Source organism: Pan paniscus, chromosome 1, assembly GCF_029289425.2.
Source record: "Pan paniscus chromosome 1, NHGRI_mPanPan1-v2.0_pri, whole genome shotgun sequence".
NCBI classification, from domain to species: Eukaryota; Metazoa; Chordata; class Mammalia; order Primates; family Hominidae; genus Pan; species Pan paniscus.
The window spans coordinates 8,750,999-8,773,576 of NC_073249.2; the positions used below are offsets into that span (position 1 = coordinate 8,750,999).

Consider the following 22,578-nt stretch of genomic DNA (forward strand, 5'->3'; position numbering starts at 1 on the left):
AATCCCAAAAAATTTCTCAATATTTTCTTCTAGTTAAAGTTGAAATTTTAACATTTACTTCCTTAATCCCTTTGGAATTTATTTGGTTGATGATCTGAGGAAAAAAATCTAGAAATCTAGATCTTCGTCTAGATTCTGGAAATCCGGAAATCCAGATCTTACTTCTAGCAGAACCTTATAATCCTAAGGCTGAGTTTGCCCCTATGGATTTTAAAAGTTTGCTTCAATTATTGCAAATTGTCTCAATTTTGCAGCTGTCACTGATTTTCAATTTTTCAGATCGTTAGATTCACTCAGAGAGGAATTTCAAACAGAAAAGCTTACCAATAGTGTTTGCTTCTGATCTGGGACTTGAATATATATTTTTGGACGGAATTAAAAATTACAAAAGAAGAAATGCTTGTATTTTTCTACATTTAAGGTGTTTTTTAAATATCCACTAGCTATAAACCTTCTATATATTTTTTCAGATTTATGTACTGTTATCTGGGAGACAGTATATTTCATCTTTTACTAACTTTGCTGTAAATCTTTTAATTAACTTCACTAAATTTATTTTGCATCAAATGTTCAGTTTATTATACCTTAGTAAGCTACCAAGTGTTGAATTTTGACATTTTCTTTAAAAACTAGCTTTTTTGGTCAAAAGAGTACTAAAGTGTGTAATTATTTATGGCTACTGATTTTTAAAACATTTTAATATAAAAATTACTTAGATATACATGTCCTCACACTGCTAGTACATTTTGACCCTGAAATACATAATAGGTTATTTTTAAAATGCCATTGTCTGATTCCATGTAATATTTGCTGACTATAGATTTAGTAAACCAATAAAGACAATAAAGATTTATCACTATTTAACATCTTGCTATTTTCCTTATTGTTTGGGCATTATTTAGTCTATTAAAATACTACAATACAGGATAATTTATGGAGTCTACACAAATATTACAATGCTGAATAATTGTGCATGTATATGTCACTAGAAAGGACAGAAAAGACATTTGACCCCACTTACTTACATTGGGAATTCAAATCTTGTAATCTATTAAAAAATAATTTCACATATTCTACAGTATTATTTACAAATAGCACTTTTAACAATACAGAAATGCAAAATGTCTTATGCAAATGTACACCCTAAATATAGAGGTGGCTTTTAAAATGAAGTTGATACCAGGTGCAGTGGCTCACACCTGTAATCCCAGCACTTTGGGAGGCTGAGGTGGGAGGATCCTTTGAAGTCAGGAGTTTGAGACCAGCTTGGCCAACACGGTGAAACCCCATCTCTACTAAAAACACAAAAAAATTAACCGGGCATGGTGGTGCACGCCTGCAGTCCCAGCTACTTGGTGGCTGAGGCAGGAGAATCGCTTGAACCCAAGAGGCGAGGGTTGCAGGGAGCTGAAATCCCACCACCACACTCCAGCCTGGGCAACAAAGTGATACTATGTCTCAAAAAAATAAAAAGTAAAAAAATAAGAGAAAATGAAGTTGAAACTCTATAATCTCATATCTGAGAACATGGCTTAGCCACTTAAATAGGACACTTGATAAAACAAATATTTCAAATAAAGTTGAGAGATTTGGGATGTTATCTTAATTTATGCATATCTAACCAGGAGCATATGGGATGTGAAAGGGGAAAAGGAAGGCTAAGCTGCATGAGTTTTGAAAACACTCATAAGAACAGAAATTAGAAAGCCCTGAATATAGATTTTAAAAATACGCTTGTCAACCTATAAGGCACTGGTGTTTTGTTTTGTTTTGCCTAAGACACCACTGGAGAATCTGAGAGACTTCAGGAGAAACTAAAGAATCTAAGTTTTTTTCGTGTAAACTAATCATAGTTTATTGATTCATAAACTATGAATCAATCAGCACCTTGATTCATAGTTTGAATATTAAAAAAATAATTTTATGGTTCTTATTTTAATGCATCCATACTTTAATTTCTCTAAATAAATGACTACAAAGTACCTATATTACCAATATTAAACTATACTTTCAACCATCATTGAATGCTTGAAATAAAAATCAACTTTAAAATAGTAAAGTCTAACTTTCAGTTCAGAAAAAAAAACATGGGATATGATACTTTGGATATTCAGCTGCAAAACCCTAGAATAAAACAAGGGGAACAAGTAGCTATCACAATGTCTTTATTATGTCCTCTTTCTAATTTCCTCTTTTTTTCCCGTTTATTGAAATTATTTTCTAATCTCTGTTGTTCTTATTGCCTTTTTCATTCTACCTTTTCTTTCTGGTAGAGTCTTAGACTTAAGAATCTACTTAAGACTTAGAATACATCAAGAATGTTTGGCCTAGTTGCTCAAATATTTCTTAGACCAATTTTGAAAACTATGTCAAATATCCCTATTCTCTTTAACTTACGTGCAATATCCTCAAATCAGATAATTTTGATCAATTCATGAATTTTTCCCCGAAAAACTCAAGATTCATTGCTAGCAATGTCAAGACTACAAACAAAAACAATAAAAAAGATTTTGTAAATTATTTTGTAAGAATATATTTTCATACCATTTAAAAATAACCCCTAGTCACCTTTGGGAGCTGTTTTAGTGGGTTAAATAATATACAATAGAGTTTGGCAATTTTCTGGAAGTAGGATGCAAAATCTACATTTATTCATGCTAATCTAGGGTTTCATGTGCCAGTAATACCCTTTCTCTGTCAAAAATCAGTATAGATGCAACTTTCCATGCCACAGTATTACTAGAGGGATTAAAACATATTTTCATTGCAAATATGCTAACATTTCTCCTTAAGAGACTTTGTGACCAGGAATGGGAGTGTGACCTTGGTCTCACCCAGATGGGCTAACATTTGGAGGAGGAGCAGGCAGGAGAGGAACTGTGGAAAACCTTGGACCTTTGAAATAAATTGCTGTTTGAAAGGTAGAAGAATGCACACTCCTTAGGGGAACAAATCTGCATTTATTATATGCTTACTGCATGGTTAGCTATGGTAGTAAGTAAAATATCACGTGATCACATTGAATTCTCACAACAAATGAAGGAAGAATTAATTAATCTCCTATAGATCTTGCTATCTCCCTCCTTGACACTCTCTGCAGATGCAGGACTTCAACGGTGCTGGAATCAGTCATTTCCCTTCTCCAACCCCGATTACAACTTTGCAAGAAAAGTGTAGCTGTGGCCGGGCACGGTGGCTCCCGCCTGTAATCCTAGCACTTTGGGAGGCCGAGGCGGGCAGATTACCTGACGTTGGGAGTTCGAGAACAGCCTGGCCAACATGGTGAAACCCTGTCTCTACTAAAAATACAAAAAATTAGCCAGGTGCAGTGGCGCGCGCCTGTAATCCCAGCTACTCTGGAGGCTGAGGCAGGAGAATCGCTTGAACCCGGGCAGCGGAGGTTGCGGTAAGCCGAGATCGCACCGCTGCACTCCAGCCTGGGCTACAGAGCGAGACTTGGTCTTAAAAAAAAAAAAAAAAAAAAAAAAGCATTGTAGCTGTAATTTCTACAATTCCAAGCCTATACCTACATCATCTTTCAAGACAAATGGTAGGGAAATCAGCCAAAACATTTCTTCATGCTACTTTTAAAGTTTACCCACATGTGATGCATGCCGGAGTAGACAACAAAAAATGAGACGACGAACGTTTCTCGAGGTAATGCTCTCACAATGAAAAAAATTCAATTTAAACAAGTTCACTCAATATACTCCAAATTTTCTCTTTTCAGGATGGTTTTATCTGTAAGCTTGATTGTTTCACTAGCCCTTCCCATCTCCCCAAAAAGTTAATGTTCCATTTTTCTTCCTTACATTGATTTTAGAAAACTTGTCTCAACTATAGACCGGGCTGGGGGAGCTGGTATCCTTCATGAGCTTATATTACCTATCTAGGAACCAACCAGATTCACCCTTTTGAGAATTTGCATTAACACCCATGAAGAAAATTCAAACTAGAGCCATGAGTGGCAGGTCACTACAATAAACATCAGGTAACAATGATATCAAGTAATTATAATATGCTAACTCTAGCCAGGCACCGTTCCATTGCCCTCATTTTAGAAACAAGAAAATGGAGATACAGAAGTTTCAATAACTTCCCCAAAGTCAGAAAACTGAAAAAGAAAATAAAAGGGGCTATACCTGGATTTGAATGCCAGCGTTGTTTCTCAGAGCGGGATCTTAACAGAGGCACCAGACGCCGCCATGGGGAAGATTCTGTGCTTGCATCTGACCCATCCCCCCACTCCCGAGGCTGCTTCCCTTCTCTCCCCCCACTCCTGAGGCTGCTTCCCTTCGCCTCCCCCCAACTCCTGAGGCTGCTTCCCTTCTCTCCCCCCAACTCCCGAGGCTGCTTCCCTTCTCTCCCCCCACTCCCGAGGCTGCTTCCCTTCGCCTCCCCCCAACTCCCGAGGCTGCTTCCCTTCGCTCCCCCCACTCCCGAGGCTGCTTCCCTTCGCCTCCCCCCAACTCCTGAGGCTGCTTCGCTCCCCCCACTCCCGAGGCTGCTTCCCTTCTCTCCCCCCAACTCCTGAGGCTGCTTCCCTTCGCCTCCCCCCAACTCCTGAGGCTGCTTCCCTTCTCTCCCCCCAACTCCCGAGGCTGCTTCCCTTCGCTTCCCCCACTCCCGAGGCTGCTTCCCTTCTCTCCCCCCACTCCCGAGGCTGCTTCCCTTCGCCTCCCCCCAACTCCTGAGGCTGCTTCCCTTCTCTCCCCCCAACTCCCGAGGCTGCTTCCCTTCGCTTCCCCCACTCCCGAGGCTGCTTCCCTTCGCCTCCCCCCAACTCCTGAGGCTGCTTCCCTTCTCTCCCCCCACTCCCGAGGCTGCTTCCCTTCGCCTCCCCCCAACTCCTGAGGCTGCTTCCCTTCTCTCCCCCCAACTCCCGAGGCTGCTTCCCTTCGCTCCCCCCAACTCCCGAGGCTGCTTCCCTTCTCTCCCCCCACTCCCGAGGCTGCTTCCCTTCTCTCCCCCCACTCCCGAGGCTGCTTCCCTTCGCTCCCCCCAACTCCCGAGGCTGCTTCCCTTCTCTCCCCCCACTCCCGAGGCTGCTTCCCTTCTCTACCCCCACTCCCGAGGCTGCTTCCCTTCTCTCCCCCCACTCCCGAGGCTGCTTCCCTTCGCCTCCCCCCAACTCCTGAGGCTGCTTCCCTTCTCTCCCCCCAACTCCTGAGGCTGCTTCCCTTCTCTCCCCCCAACTCCCGAGGCTGCTTCCCTTCTCTCCCCCCAACTCCTGAGGCTGCTTCCCTTCGCTCCCCCCACTCCTGAGGCTGCTTCCCTTCGCCTCCCCCCACTCCTGAGGCTGCTTCCCTTCTCTCCCCCCACTCCCGAGGCTGCTTCCCTTCTCTCCCCCCAACTCCTGAGGCTGCTTCCCTTCTCTCCCCCCACTCCCGAGGCTGCTTCCCTTCGCCTCCCCCCACTCCCGAGGCTGCTTCCCTTCGCCTCCCCCCACTCCCGAGGCTGCTTCCCTTCTCTCCCCCCACTCCCGAGGCTGCTTCCCTTCTCTACCCCCACTCCCGAGGCTGCTTCCCTTCTCTCCCCCCAACTCCTGAGGCTGCTTCCCTTCTCTCCCCCCACTCCCGAGGCTGCTTCCCTTCGCTCCCCCCACTCCTGAGGCTGCTTCCCTTCGCCTCCCCCCACTCCTGAGGCTGCTTCCCTTCTCTCCCCCCACTCCCGAGGCTGCTTCCCTTCTCTCCCCCCAACTCCTGAGGCTGCTTCCCTTCTCTCCCCCCACTCCCGAGGCTGCTTCCCTTCGCCTCCCCCCACTCCCGAGGCTGCTTCCCTTCTCTCCCCCCAACTCCTGAGGCTGCTTCCCTTCGCTCCCCCCACTCCTGAGGCTGCTTCCCTTCGCCTCCCCCCACTCCTGAGGCTGCTTCCCTTCTCTCCCCCCACTCCCGAGGCTGCTTCCCTTCTCTCCCCCCAACTCCTGAGGCTGCTTCCCTTCTCTCCCCCCACTCCCGAGGCTGCTTCCCTTCGCCTCCCCCCACTCCCGAGGCTGCTTCCCTTCGCCTCCCCCCACTCCCGAGGCTGCTTCCCTTCTCTCCCCCCACTCCTGAGGCTGCTTCCCTTCTCTCCCCCCAACTCCTGAGGCTGCTTCCCTTCTCTCCCCCCACTCCTGAGGCTGCTTCCCTTCGCCTCCCCCCACTCCCGAGGCTGCTTCCCTTCTCTTCCCCCAACTCCCGAGGCTGCTTCCCTTCTCTCCCCCCACTCCCGAGGCTGCTTCCCTTCTCTACCCCCACTCCCGAGGCTGCTTCCCTTCTCTCCCCCCAACTCCTGAGGCTGCTTCCCTTCTCTCCCCCCACTCCCGAGGCTGCTTCCCTTCGCTCCCCCCACTCCTGAGGCTGCTTCCCTTCGCCTCCCCCCACTCCTGAGGCTGCTTCCCTTCTCTCCCCCCACTCCCGAGGCTGCTTCCCTTCTCTCCCCCCAACTCCTGAGGCTGCTTCCCTTCTCTCCCCCCACTCCCGAGGCTGCTTCCCTTCGCCTCCCCCCACTCCCGAGGCTGCTTCCCTTCTCTCCCCCCAACTCCTGAGGCTGCTTCCCTTCGCTCCCCCCACTCCTGAGGCTGCTTCCCTTCGCCTCCCCCCACTCCTGAGGCTGCTTCCCTTCTCTCCCCCCACTCCCGAGGCTGCTTCCCTTCTCTCCCCCCAACTCCTGAGGCTGCTTCCCTTCTCTCCCCCCACTCCCGAGGCTGCTTCCCTTCGCCTCCCCCCACTCCCGAGGCTGCTTCCCTTCGCCTCCCCCCACTCCCGAGGCTGCTTCCCTTCTCTCCCCCCACTCCTGAGGCTGCTTCCCTTCTCTCCCCCCAACTCCTGAGGCTGCTTCCCTTCTCTCCCCCCACTCCTGAGGCTGCTTCCCTTCGCCTCCCCCCACTCCCGAGGCTGCTTCCCTTCTCTTCCCCCACTCCCGAGGCTGCTTCCCTTCTCTCCCCCCACTCCCGAGGCTGCTTCCCTTCGCTTCCCCCACTCCTGAGGCTGCTTCCCTTCGCCTCCCCCCACTCCCGAGGCTGCTTCCCTTCTCTCCCCCCAACTCCCGAGGCTGCTTCCCTTCGCTCCCCCCACTCCCGAGGCTGCTTCCCTTCGCTCCCCCCACTCCCGAGGCTGCTTCCCTTCGCTTCCCCCACTCCCGAGGCTGCTTCCCTTCGCTCCCCCCACTCCCGAGGCTGCTTCCCTTCTCTCCCCCCACTCCCGAGGCTGCTTCCCTTCTCTCCCCCCACTCCCGAGGCTGCTTCCCTTCTCTCCCCCCAACTCCTGAGGCTGCTTCCCTTCGCTTCCCCCACTCCCGAGGCTGCTTCCCTTCTCTCCCCCCACTCCCGAGGCTGCTTCCCTTCGCTTCCCCCACTCCCGAGGCTGCTTCCCTTCGCCTCCCCCAACTCCTGAGGCTGCTTCGCTCCCCCCACTCCTGAGGCTGCTTCGCTCCCCCACTCCTGAGGCTGCTTCGCTTCCCCCCACTCCTGAGGCTGCTTCGCTCCCCCCACTCCTGAGGCTGCTTCCCTTCGCTCCCCCACTCCCGAGGCTGCTTCCCTTCTCTCCCCCCACTCCTGAGGCTGCTTCCCTTCGCCTCCCCCCACTCCTGAGGCTGCTTCGCTTCCCCCCACTCCTGAAGCTGCTTCCCTTCGCTCCCCCCACTCCTGAAGCTGCTTCCCTTCGCTTCCCCCACTCCTGAGGCTGCTTACCTTTGCATGGGATTCTGGAGGCCTTTGAGAAATGCCTTTGGGCGTGTAATGTAATTTAATTGATCCTTTGTAACTTGTAGGCAAATGAGCCCTTCTAATGACAGTCTTCTAAAGCTGATTTCCAATTTGCCTTATAAAACGTAGATATAAATCACTAACTCATGCTTTCATTCTCCTTAGAAAAAAATTTTTTTCTTCCTCTGAACAATGATTGTAGACTCATTTATTTAACTATTGAGTTCAGGAATCTCTGCGGTGCTTGAAGCGTATTTTCTCAACATGGACAATCCTAATGGATCTGGAACATGATACTACAGTTAAACACATTCTTTTTTTTTTTTTTGAGACGGAGTTTTGCTCTTGTCGCCCAGGCTGGAGTGCAGTGGCGCAACCTCAGCTTACCGCAACATCCGCCTCCCGGGTTCAAGCCCTTCTTCTGCTTCAGTCTCCTGAGTAGCTGGGATTACAGGCATGTGCCACCACGCCCTGCTAATTTTTATTTTTAGTAGAGACAGGGTTTCTCCATGTTGGCCAGGCTGGTCTCGAACTCCTGAGCTCAGGTGATCCACCTTCCTTGGCCTCCCAAAGTGCTGGGATTACAGGCGTGAGCCACCGCGCCCGGCCTAAAGACCTTCATAACCTCATTTGCTAGCCCTTATCCTTTCTACTTTCTATTTTTTTAAAAAACAAAACTGTAGACAAAATAGTATATCCTTCCTTTCTCATATTATCTTCGCCCTCTCCAGCCCTTGCCCTACTTGCATTTCAAGAGCACGGTGATTAGAATCCCCGGCAAACACACAGTGATTTCATTACTCTTCCTTTAGGTTTTAGGGCACAAAAGTTTAAGAGTTCTAACCTCTGTTAACTTGGAGAACATAGCTTCTGGAGACAGTTTAGTCTGTTCTAGGCCAACAAATATTTTTAAATATTGGGGTGGGAAGGATCTCAAGTTTATACAAAGGAAAGCTTCCATTTTTACAACATAACTTTTCCAAAGGGCAGGAATTCTTTGATGTTTCTCTTATAATTATCAACCAAGACTGGAAAAAAACATTAAAATTCTCATAATCAGAAAATCCTGAAATCCTTCTATTTGAAAAGCGCTAACGCTAACCAACAAACTTCAGGAGCGATCTCCACCTCAGATTTTGTATAACTTTCCAAGGCCAGAAAATCTGCAAAGGGTGTCATGGGCTCCCCTACTGTTGAAAGTCAATGGATTTTATAAAAGTTGGATAATGTAGCCACAGAAGAAAATCCATTTGTACAAAGAAAAGTTGCTGTATCTAAAACTTACCACATGGCCCGAAAATAAAAGGCATGAAACAACAGCTTTCCACCTGGGAAGCCTTGCTCTGCTGGGCCTCCAGACAGTAAATCTTCTGCCAGGATTAGAAGTAGTTAACTAAGAAATCCAAATTGGGAAATAACAAACTCTAACTTTGTTCTACATTATCAATATTATTAAGGGAATGATGTCATTGTTTGGGGCTTTTGCAAAGACATTCCATGTCACTTCAGTTTTAATACCAGGCTGGAGCCTGCCTGGTCGGCCAGCCTAAGCCAGATAAACACAGACCTGTAGTCTTTCTATTCATCTCCGGATAGTTACTCAGAAAGATTCTGGAAAATATGCCTATTATGAACTAAACATTTCACTTTTCATTTTATCCATGTGCCAGAAGTCCATTCCTTGGATAAACATTTTACAAACTGACACTCTAAAAGTCACTAAACATGATAAAGTATGTGTGCATCAGTTCAGAACTGATTAAATATTTTCTCTCCTGTGACAAATGAATAGTTACATACTGTATGAAACTAGTGGAACCCACATTCCGCTTTCTTTCTTTCCCCTTTTTTGTCTTTATTTTGCATGAAAGATTAATTTTCCATTTCAACTCATTTGTTATGCAATCTTGGCTTTGCTAAAATACCATTTAAGCAATATTACATGCAGAAATAGTATTTATTTTTTAAAATGTGTGATTTAAAGTTCTTCTACAAATATGCATTCTTCCATTACAGTTTCTTGCCTTTTATTACTGGTTGTTTCCAATTGCCTTGCTATTATTTAAGTAGGAGAGGAAATGTAGTGTATTCTCTTTAAGAATATTTTATAAAAGATCCTATGAGATCCATTGAGTACATTTTTAAACTATACAGTCCAATCTTTATCACATAATAATGTCCAAATAAAGCACGTTACTTATTAATTCTCTAAGTTTAATTGTGCTATTTGCTTCCTTATTAAACAAATTCACTATCATCTTACGGTCTCATCAGAAGATTAGTTATATATAATCTTTCTAGATATCTTTAGCTCCTGGAGGAAAAGAAAAGACTTCTATTTTGAAACATGTGGCATGATCTTGGCTTACTGCAACCTCTGCTCCCTGGGTTCAAGCAATTCTCTTGCCTCAACCTCTCGAGTAGCTGGGATTACAGGCGCCTGTCACCACATCAGGCTAATTTTTGTATTTTTAGTAGAGATGAGGTTTCGCCATGTTGTTCAGGCTGGTCTTGAATTCCTGACCTCAGGTGACCTGCCTGCCTCAGCTTCCCAAAGTGCTAGGATCACAAGTGTGAGCCACTGCACCTAGGCATTTTTAAAGTTTTATATAAAAATTTCAATAGCATGTATGTCTTGTAGAAAAATATAAACATCTTAAACTAAATGTTTTAATCTGTAGGAAAAGTCACAAACTTCCTAGAAAAAAATTGCTTTAAAATGATAGGAGTAGTTCATACACATTACTTTCTTTGTCATTACTCACAGAGGGTGTACACCTTTCTCACCCTGATTTCCTTTGTCCAGAATGTCACCTTCACTGACTAACAAGGGTAAGCTATCTAACTGAATAGTTGCAACAGAATTCAAATTTTACATTCAGTCATTTCTACTAGCTTTGTTGATGCCAGAATTAAATTAGTGAAATCAACGCAACTGATAGCTGGAACAAACTGTGTTTTCTTTTTCTACGTCAAAAGTCAATTTCACCTGAAAATATAGTTTTTACCTGTAGAATTTAAAGAAATAGAAGAAAAATATCTGAAGAAAAATTTCAAGTTAGCCTTAGTTCATTAAGTAATAAAGCAGATTTTATCATTCCCAGTCTCATTATTATTTTTTAAATTTAAATATAAAGGAATGGACATTTATTAGACAAATTCAAAATTTCTACATTCTCTGCCTATGAGCTGACATAGACATTAAGTGACTCTGTAGGAAATAAAAACAATCATATTTGGTCTGGTGATACTTTTCCATAATTGAAGAAAGCCGTGTATGCTAATTAAAAATAAAATAGAAGCAGAAGCTGACATAAACACACACAATGGGGATGAAGCCAACCTTAACAATATTCTGCCGAAATCCATCTTGTAATACAATATGATGGCTTGGCTTGCCCAGTGAAATCATCTGAAGATGAGAATATATTCATCTGCTTTGCATTTGCATTTTGGGTATGGTTCAAGACTCATCTGCCCAGCCGCCTTACTTTCCAGGAGAACTGCAGAGTTCAGTTAAACCATTTATTCGAAAGCTATACAGTTTTGCTCATGTGAAAAAGGAGCTCAAAGTCCCACTTTCTAGATTAATAGCAAAAATGCATGAATAAACAGAATTAGCACATTTAAAACTATTATGCTAACAAATGGAATTTGAAAAAATGATCTGGCTTGATTTAAAAAATATACTCACCATTGTTTGTTTTTAATACTATTTATAGAAGACAATTCTAATTATTCTCTTGATAAAAGTTCAGCTTATCCATTTTAAATGGGCTAAGAGTCAAGATGTTTTAAAAAATGTACTAGAATGTAAAGACAAATGAGTATAATTCCTTTCAAATAATGTGTGTGTGAGGTTTACAAAATGTTTTTACATGAATAAGCCTTCAAGAAAGGCCTCTTAGGAGCCACACTTGAAGAAGCTTTGCAAAGAACAAGGTACTCCATATTCCTACAGCCCTGGAGGATGAAAGAAAGAGTGAGGTTATATTCCTTTTTACATATGACGAAGTGGAGGCCCGGGAACTTGGGGAACTTTCTGTGGTTTACTCACTTGTAATTCTGGAGTGGCAGAGCTAGGCTAAGAGGAAATGTCAGCGTCCTGTCCACCACGCAGCCCTGCCTTCTTTCATGACAACCTTGGTGAGTATACGGAATGCCAAATTGCCTCAAAAGCTCTGGGAAACTTCTCTTTTGGTACAGAAAAGGCTGTTCAGTTATTATATGATCCTTCTTTGATCCTTAAGGCATCTGATAGCCCAACTCAGCTATCACAATTATCTGTAAATAACTCTCAACCATTTTTAAAAATCAAGCACAAAAATGTGTCACCAATTTGTCAGTGGATCTCCTGCCACAGGGTGTAAAGTAAAACTAAATTGTGTCTGGCTGTTACAGCATCACTGAGATAAAAACAGAACCTCACCAGCCAATTCCTTGGATTAGGAACCTTTTGATATATTCATAGAAATGAAACTTCCCCGTGTATTTTCTGTCTCAACGTCAAAGGGCTAAATGGAAGGCTGGAAAATGAAGAACAACTTTTTGAGTACCTCCAAATCTTGCCTCCAAAGTGAATTTCATCTGGTTTGTGATAATATGATACATAGAACATGATAAGAATAATCTATAATAAAAATAAAAGGAGAAATGGAAGACAGGAAAAATGTATGCCTAAATTCATACTCCTAGCTCTCCTCTCCCTCTAGGCCTTGCCAAGACAACTGAAATATTTAGAGATAAAATACAGTGAGGATCTGTATATGTGTATGTGCATGTCTATTTTTTTTTTTTTTAGATGGGGTGTCACTCTGTCATCCATGCTGGAGTGCAGTGGCTCCATCTCAGCTCACTGAAACCTCTGCCCCCCAGGTTCAAGCGATTCTTCTGCCTCAGCCTCCGGAGTAGCTGGGATTACAGGTGCATGCCACCATACCTGGCTAATTTTTAAATATTATTAGTAGAGATGGGATTTCACCATGTTGGCCAGGCTGTTGTTGAACTCCTGACCTCAGGTGATCTGCCTGCCTCGGCCTCCAAAAGTGCTGGGATTAAAGGTGTGAGCCACCGCCCCCGGCCTGTGTATGTATTTTGTTTCAATTTTGTGTGTGTGTGGTGGTCGGAGGGGAGTAAAGAAAGTCTTGGCCAATTCAAGCAAAAGAAGAACTCCATAAAAAACTGAGGCTTTGGGTCCTAAAGAAATTTACATGGGGAGAGAGTACATATGGTGAGCCACTGTTGAGATTGGGGTGGCAGGTAAAATATTCAAGGCCTCAAAGCTGGGAAGGAGACCTGGGACTCTAGAATCTCGGTCAAAGTCCACCATTCCCTCAAAGGCCTGAGAGGAGGCAGCCTGCCAGCCAGCCAGCCGGGCAGGTGGAAGCCCACAGTACACCAGGCAGAAATGTTTCTGCCTGCTTACATACAAGGTCCTAGAAGCAGTTAACTCGGCTGATGCTGGTGTGCTTATTTTGTGGCTATTAGACAGACTACATGAAGGAATATAGGTGATTTTATTTTTTAGCCTGGCTTCCCATGAGTTGCCCCTGGGTTACATATCTTATTGTTCCGCCAGTGGTGGCCAGCGGTTGCGCTGAGTTCCCTACTGCCAGTGAGGCTTACAGCATATATTCATGGATCCCTACACAGCTTGGGGATTGTTTCCACGTCAGCCTGACCTCCTGATCTGATGCTCATTAGTGGGTGCAGCCTAGTAAGCTTATGCACAGCCTTCCAACCTCTGGGATTGATTATGATCCCAAAAGGATCCTTCTTGGCTATCTTCTTCCCTTGATCTCTCTGTTAAACTTCTGATTGCTTAGCCATTTTGCTTGTTGCTGCTGTATCACGGAGCTACGAACGCCCTCTCAACTGCTCTCCATCTACACCTCTATTCTTTCAGACAAAGCTCTTAGGTATGAAATTCTTCATGTTCTGTTCCAAACAAAATCCGCCTTCTCAAGCAGATCTGTAGAGCTCTGGGCAGGACTTCTGTGCACCTGCACAATGGTTAAAGCTAGGATTAGGACAGTGGTCCACTTCTTCCAAAGCAACACTCCTGCTGTGTAAGAAGGAGCTGAGGTGGGGGGCCCCTAGTCTTCATGTATTCTCCCTCCTGGTGTAGAATCTCTGCCCTAAAATCAGCTAGAGTGGAAGCACTGGGGCCCAGCATTCTCGGTCGGCTATACCTGAGCTGGAGCATCTGCCCTTTAAGTAAGGAAGTGTTGAGAAAGGGAGCCCCCTCTTATCTGCATTGTTAGTCTGGAACAGAACTTCTGCAATAAGCTGGAGGTGGTGGAATGAGTAATTCTGGCAGCCTGCTGACTCAGTGAGAAGCCATAACCTCAGCGTAGGAGCTTGGGAGAGTGGAAGCTCCTATCTTCGTGACCATAAGTGTCTGGATTAGAGCTCCTGCAGCAGCTCCCATAAGACGTAATAGGACACAATAGGTAGTGATTCCAATGCCTTAGACTCTCACTGTTCTTACCATGATTTAGATTTTCTTGGACAAATGATTCCTCATTTGCTGCAAGTCCATAGAACAATTTCTAGACATGTTAAATAACTGTTTTATATTGTTTTTTCCAGTTTAATGGTTGCTATGAAGATAGTTCATGCTAAAAGTCAGTCTCCCAAGCTCAGGTATTATGGTAAATGGAAGAAAAGGAAATTGTGAAGAGCTCTTATGAAGTTGATACTCGACATACATATTTTACTCATTTAACCTACTTAATCAGTTAAGTAATGAACTGATCACCACATTTATAATGTGGACATTGTTTTTCTTTTTCTCACAGATAAGGACATGGATTCAAAACCTAAGATAAATCCTTGGAGCCATGGTGCCAGCAGTTTGGTGCAGGTACCAAAATACAGAGCTGATTCCAAAATCTATGCTCCATAACCATCCGAGACTGCCCAGGGCTGCAATCCATGGAGACAGCGAGAAACATGACAACAAACAAATACATTGCCCGAGTCTGAAATCTGACTCTGGTTTCTAATTCTACCACTAAACTTTTTATAATTTCTGATTATAAAAATAATGTGAAAATACCATAGCAATGAACATCTATTGATCACTTGGGACTAAGCATCTGCCAGAGATTATTTCATTTAATTCTCACCTACAAAGTAGATACTATTTTCCTGGGGTGATGGGATTGGTCTAAGGTCATAGAGCTATCATGTGTAAGAGGCAAGATTCAGACTCAAAAGGCCAGAGGATCAGAGTTACACTGCTTTCCTGCACAGAATTACTACTGATTGTTGCCCCGGTTACATAGGACTGCTGAGAAAATGGCACACAGACTTATTTCTTCGGAGAAACGTCAAATGTTTCATATGATTCATTATTCTTATTTTTACTTTTGAATTTCGGGGTTCATTGTTTAATTATAAAAGATGGCTCTTTTACTAACGATTTTGTCATTTGCTAGTAATTTTTTCATGCAACTCACTGAAATTTCTGATTTTATAATTTCAGGCCTTTGACCTCAGCTTTTGCTTTTCATAGAAACTGGAGAATTCTGTTTACTAGTTTGCTAAGACAATATTTTATATCAAGCCAAGAACTACTAAATATGTGATATCTGTTCAGTGAATATAAAAGATGTCGCCGGCCAGGCACGGTGGCTCATGCCTGTAATCCCAGCTCTTTGGGAGGCCAAGGCGGGCAGACCACTTGAGGCCAAGAGTTTGAGACCAGCCTGGCCAACATGGCAAAACCCCATCTATACTAAAAATACAAGAAAAAAAAAAGTTAGCTGGGTGTGGCAGTGCACGCTTGTAATTCTAGCTACTGGGGAGGCTGAGGAATGAGAATTGTCTGAACCTGGCAGGTGGAGGTTGCAGTGAGCTGAGATGGTGCCACTGTCCTCCAGTCTGGGTGACAGAGCAAGATTATGTCTCAAAAAAAAAAAAAAAAAAGATCTTGTCTACTGAATTAATGGCAGAGAACTTCTTTAATAAATTTGTTCCTCAAGGCTAATAAGGTTTCTCTTTAGAAATTGTGATAGTTAATTTTATGTGTCAACTTGGCCAGGTCATAGTGCCCATTTTGGGGTCAAACACCAGTCTAGATGGTATTGAGAAAGCAGTTTTTAGGTGTGGTTAACTTTTTTTTTTTTTTTGAGAAGGAGTCTATGTTGTCCGGGCTGGAGTGCAGCAGTGCGATCTTGGCTCACTGCAACCTCCGCCTCCCAGGTTCAAGCGATTCTCATGCCTCAGCCTTCTGAATAGCTGGGATTACAGGCCCCTACCACCACGCCTGGCTAATTTTTTGTATTTTTAGTAGAGACAGGGTTTTGCCATGTTGGCCAGGCTGGTTGACCAGGCTGGTCTCAAACTCCTGACCTCAAGTGATCTGCCTGTCTCGGCCTCCCAAAGTGCTGGGATTACAGGCATGAGCCACCGTGCCTGGCCTAGGTGTGGTTAACACTTAAATTACTAGGCATTGAAAAAAGTAGATTTCCCTTTAAAACATGCTGGGTTTCCTCCAATCAGTTGAAGACCTTAAGACTCAGCTTCCTGAATATGAAAGAATTCTGTCTCTAGACTGCTTCAGACTCAAGATTGCAATACTACAAGGAACTTAAACAAATCAACAAGCAAAAACAATCCAATTAAAAAATAGGCAGAGGACATAAATAGACACTTCTCAAAAGAAGACATATAAGTGGCCAACAAACATGGAAAAATGCTCAACATCGCTAATCATCAGAGAAATACAAATCAAAATCACCATGGGATACTATCTCACACCAGTCAGAATGGCAATTATTAAAGTCAAAACGTAACAGATGTTGGCGAGGCTGTGCAGAAAAGGGAATGTTTGTACACTGTTGGTGGGAATGCAAAGTTGTTCAGCCACTGTGGAAAGCAGTTTGGAGATTTCTCAAAGAACTGAAAACAGAACTATAATACCATTTGACTCAGCAATCCCACTACTGGGTATACACCCAAAGGAAAATAATGCATTCTATCAAAAACACACACACTCGTATGTTCATCACAGCACTGTTCACAATAGCAAAGACATGGAATCAACCCAGGTGCCCATCAGCAGTGGACTGCATAAAGAAAATGTGGTACACATACATCATGGAATACTATGCAACTATAAAATGAATGAAATCATGTCCTTTGCAGGAACGCAGATGGAGCTGGAGACCATTATCCTAAGAGAATTAACGCAAGAACAGAAAACCAAATACTGCCTATTCTCACTTATAAGTGGGAGCTAAACACTGATCACACATAGACGTAAGCGTGGGAACAACAGACACTGGGGCTACTGAACAATGCAGGAGGATCACGGGCTCAAAAACCACCCACTGAGTACTACGCTCAATACCTGGGTGACAGGATCATTTAGATTCTAAACCTCGGTGTTGTGCAATGTACCCATGTAACAAACCTGCACGTGTACCCCTTAATCTAAAAGTTAAAATTTATAAAGAGGAAAAAAAAAGATTGCAACATCAACTCCTACCAGAATTGTCAGCTTGCCCTGCTAATTTTAGACTTGCCAATTTTACAATCGCATGAGTCAATTCTCTATCTTTCTTTACACACACACACACACACGAAAACCTCGGAGATATTGTGGGTTTGGTTCCAGACCACTGCAATAAAGTGAATGAATATTGTAATAGAGTTACATGAATTTTTTGGTTTCCTAGTGCATATAAAAGTTATGTTTACATTATACTATAGTCTATTAAGTATGCAACAGAATTACGTCCGAAAAACAAAATGCATACTTTATTAGCAGATACTTTGTTACTAAAAAATGTTAACAATTATCTGAGTCTTCAGTGACTTAATATCTTTTGGATGTTGATGACTACTGATTGATTGGAATGGTGGTTGCTGAAGGCTGGGGTGGCTAATAAGACAACAATGAAATCTGCCACATCAATTCAGTCTTTCACAAAAGATTTCTCTGTAGTATATGATGCCATTTGGTAGCACTTTACTCACAGTAGAGCTTCTTTCAAAATTGGAGTAAATCCTCTCAAACCCTGCTGCTGCTTTGTCAGCTAAGTTGATGTAGTATTCTAAATTCTTTGTTGTGATTTCAACAACGTTCATAGCATCTTAACCACGAGTACATTCCACCTCAAGAAACTACTTTCTTTGCTCATTCATAAGAAGCAACTCCTCATCTGTTCAAATTTTATTATGAGATTGGAGCAACTCAGTCACATCTTCAGACTCTACCTCTAATTCTCTTTCTATTTCTACCACATTTGCAGTTACTTTCTCCACTGATGTCTTGGAATCCTCAAAACCATCTGTGAGGGTTACAATTAACTTCTTCCAAACTCCTGTTAACGCTGATATTTTGACCTGCTTCCAGGAATTATGAATGTTATTGATGGCATCTAGAATGGTGAATCCTTTCCAAAAGGTTTCAATTTACTTCACCCAGATCTCTTAAAGGAATCACTACCTATGGCAGCTATAGCCTTACCAAATGTATTTCTTAAATAATAAGACTTGAAAGTCAAAATTACTCCTTGATCCATGAGCTACAAAATGAATGCTGTGTTAGCAGGCTTCGAAACGTGATTCTCTTTGTACATCTCCAGCAGAGCTCCTGGGTGACCAAGTGCATGGTCCATGAGATGTGATATTTTGAAAGCAATCTTTTCTTTTTTTCCTGAGCAATGGGTCTCAGCAATGGGTTTAAAATATTCAGTAAGCTATGCTGTAAACAGATGTGCAGGCTTTGTTGTTCCATTTATACAGCACAGGCAGAGGAGATTTGGCATAATTCCTATGGGCCCTAGCATTTTCAGAATGGTGAATGTGCACTGGCTTCAACTGAAAGTTACTAGCTGCATTATCCCCTAACAAGACAGTCATCCTGTTTTCTGAAGCTTCACTTTTTAAAATATTTATTTATTTATTTATTTTTGAGAACGAGTCTTGCTCTGTCACCCAGGCTGGAGTGCAGTGGCGCGATCTCAGCTCGCTGCAACCTCTGCCTCCTGGGTTCAAGCGATTCTCCTGCCTCAGCCTTCCGAGTAGCTGGCATTACAGGCATGCACCACCATGCCTGGCTAATTTTTGTATATTTAGTAGAGACAGGGTTTCACCACGTTGGCCAGGCTGGGCTCAGGGTCCTGACCTCAGGTGATCCACCCGTCTTGGGCTCCGAAAGTGCTAGGATTACAGGCTTGAGCCGCCATGCCCGATCCTGTTCTCTGAAGCTTTAAAGTCAGGCATTGACTTCTCTCTAGCTATGAAAGTCCTAGATGGCATCTTCTTCCAACAGAAGATGTTTCATCTACATTGGAAATATGTTGTTTAGCTACTTTCATGAATTATCTTAGATCTTCTGGATAGCTTGTAGCTTGTCCATCAGCACTTGTTGCTTCACCTTGCACTCTTTTGTTACAGAGGTTTCTTACCTTAAACTTCATGACCCCACTTCTACTGGCCTCAAACTTTTCCTCTCCAGTTTCCTCACCTATTTCAGCCTTCACAGAATTGAATAGAGTTAGGGCCCTGCTCTGGATTAGGCTTTGGTTTAAGGGAATTGAAACAGGCTCAATGGTCCCATAGAACTGATGTTTACGATTTAATTTGAATAAACATAGAAACTGACCCTCCTAGTCTTGAAACTTGAGAAAGTTACATTTGTCTTTTTTGAGTTCCTTTCTCCAGAAACCAACCATCAGGCTTCCAAGATAGTATCAAGGAACTGAAACTCACCAGATCATTGCATCTGGACAATGAGATGCCAGACCCTTCACCCATTGTGACTGCCTAACCCACCAGCTGCTTGCTGCTGAGTACCTCCTCTTCCTTACCCCTCCCTAATTCCTGTTCTCCCACACATGGTTACATTTCTTCCCTGCTATATAAATCCCTAATTTTAGTTAGTCAGGGAGATGGATTTGAGACTGAGCTCCCACCGCCTCGGCTGCAGCACCCAATTAAAGCCTTCTTCCCTGGCAATACTCATCTCAGTGATTGGCTTTCTGTGTGGCAAGTAGCTGTGCTAAACCAAACCCCTGGCAACAGACTATTGTGTAACAGACCATTGTGGCTGGTTTGATCTTCTATTAAGACCACTTAAACTTTCCCCATAGCAGCAAGAATGCTGTTTTGCTTTCTTATCATTCATGTGTTCATTGAAATAGACTTTTAATTTCCTTCAAGAACTTTTTCTTTGCATTCATAACTTGGCTAACTGTTTGGCACTAGACGTCTAGCTTTGGGCATATCTTGGCTTTGGATATACCTTCCTCATTAAGGTTAACCATTTCTAGCTTTTGTTTTAAAGTGAGAGATGTGTGACTCTTTCTTTCACTTGAATACTTAGAGGCCACTGTTGGGTAATTAATTGGCCTAATTTCAATATTGTTGTGTCTCAGGGAATACGGAGGCCTGAGGAGAGGGGAGACGCAAGGGAACAGATGGTTGGTGGAACAGTTAGAACATACAATATTTTTCTATTACATTTGCCATCTTATATGGGTCAGGTCATGGTGTCCCAGAACAATTACAATAGTAACATAAAAGATCACTGATCACAGATCACCTGTGGTGATAGATAATAAAAATAAAATGTTTGAAATATTACAGGAATTACCAAAATGTAACACAGAGACATGAGGTGTGCACATGCTGTTGGAAACATGGCACCGATAGACTTGCTAGAAGCAGAGTTGCCACAAACCTTCAATTTGTGGAAAAAAAAATACAATTATCTGCAAAGCACAGCAAAGAGAAGTGCAATAAAATGAGGTATGCCTGTGTGTGTGTGTGTGTGTGTGTGTGTGTGTGTTTATATCTGTATCGCCAGTTTGTTCTTTTTTTCTACAGAACCCTGACGTATATAGAGAGATGCGAGAAGAAGAGAAAATGGAGGCAGAAAAGCAGGGAGATTTCTGAGATACTTTTCTATGTTTACCCATAATTGCAAGTCTCCATTCTGGAAATGAAGGTGCATCCAAGGGAAGCTCATCGCTTCCTACCTAGACTTCACTTTTGAATATGGAAATCACATAGTTTTTTTTTTGATAACCCAAACTCTGAAACAGGTTCTTGCTATCTTCCTTCTTTTGTGTATTTCCATAGTTCTAAATCCCATGTAAAAGAGAAGATGCTAAGCTATTCACAATAATTTGGTATTTAACAGAATTATATGTTACCCAGAGTAACAAAAATAAAATTCAGAAATTCACTGTAGATTTAGAGTACACCATTTTATTAGATTTATTTTTGTTTTATGCTTGAAAATTAAAATTGAACTAAAAACTGGTTCCTTAAGATGAAATACACTTAGCATGTTATAACGCTATTCTGGGAGGAAATAAAGTAATTTCTCACCATTTATGAGTCTCTGTCAGTGAATTTTCCTCTGCCTCTTGGTCAATTTTGGCTGAAAGTGCAAGAAAATAAAAGTACATGAGATAAATGATAAGTTGTTACACTATTTCAAGCAACATCTGACCTACATAACGTAACTTATTTTAATTATTAATTCTATTGTACTACAACCAGAAGCTCATTTCAAATCTATGGATGTCATAGATACAAGATTTAAATGATTCTACTTAATTTTAATTAAGTTGATCTTATTATATTGACACAGACAAGATATATTATCTAATCAAAAATTTCAGATTCTGAAAAAATTTCTTTAACTCAGTCACATTAACCTGAGAAAAGAAAACACTAGTTTCATATTTACATCAGATGTGTCAGTGTTTAAATGCCAACAATTAGTGGAAATAATTCCCTCAAGCAAAGGTGTAAACACGTCAAAAAAAAAAAAACAAAACCCTAAACAGAAATGGTATGTGACATTTCTCAGTTATGTTAAGAATTTTGAACTCATTTCAACAGTTCATATCAGACCACAGGTGAACAGATCATGATCTGTTCTGAAAAGGGGGAATGTGATAATATACCCATTTACTTGCTATCATTTTTATTTAAAAATAAAGAATTGTGATCTGCTACAAACCCAAAGGTCAAATTTAAGGAGATTAAATCAGTATTTCGAACTGCTTAAAATAACATAAGAACTCCATCACTTAAAGTATGGCTGTGACTTCATTTTTTTTTTTGACAAGTAAGCATTCTAGGAATTATGTATTACTTCACCTCCACCCATTTCCCCATACCTCCATACATATTAATATATGTTTGACATGAAAGTTTTGAAGATACTCTTATTTCATGCAATGCTCTCTGATATTTTTAGCCTATCTATCAGATTTTAAAACATTAGTTGGGACCTGCTAAACTGATTTCATGACTCACTAATGGTTTGTGACCCACAGTTTGAAAATCACTGAGTAACAGGACAAAAAAAAAAGTAAAATGTAAAAAATAAATCCTGGGACTAGTTAAAGAAAAAGTTGTCTTTTTATTATCATTCCTCTTTGGGTCACATGTGGGGCCATTTGGAGAACTTAGGAGACACAGTGGAGCAGGGCAAATTGATTATAAAAAAATGGGAACTGTGCATGAAATAAAACCCATGGTCACTCGAGAACTGTCAGTGTCTTTATCACTACTTACAACACAATAGTACGGCTTAGGCTAGTTCATGTTTTACAGCCTCAAGACAGTGTTCTTTCAAAGGTTTGCATGGTATCTGCAAAGTCATAACCCAGTGTCACGTTGCCACTCTTTGCCAGGATTTTCAGGATTTCACAGGGATCACTTCAGGTGGCAGCAGATATTTTTTTCTTTCTTTTCTTTCCCTTTTTGTATGTCAGATTGTTTGTATAAACTTACAGGTCAATTGTTAACTATATTTAAAAAAAGAATGAATATCCTATGATTTTACTTTGAAAAGGCTCCAGCACGAACATATTGTTTTATAAAAATCTGCTCTGAGTTGCCTAGCATAAAAGATGATT

The 22,578-nt window shown here is 42.5% G+C and overlaps 1 protein-coding gene across 5 annotated transcripts in view; it reads right to left on the minus strand.

Annotated features, from left to right (window-relative positions):
- Window positions 1-22,578, minus strand: part of FMN2 (formin 2) — a 391,989-nt gene that overhangs the window by 64,451 nt on the left and 304,960 nt on the right. For all 5 annotated transcript variants that reach the window (XM_063594698.1, XM_055098129.2, XM_055098105.2 and 2 more), the window contains one exon: window positions 21,035-21,086. In XM_063594698.1, coding sequence (XP_063450768.1) covers window positions 21,035-21,086 — 52 coding nt within the window. The remainder of the gene's footprint in view (window positions 1-21,034; window positions 21,087-22,578) is intronic.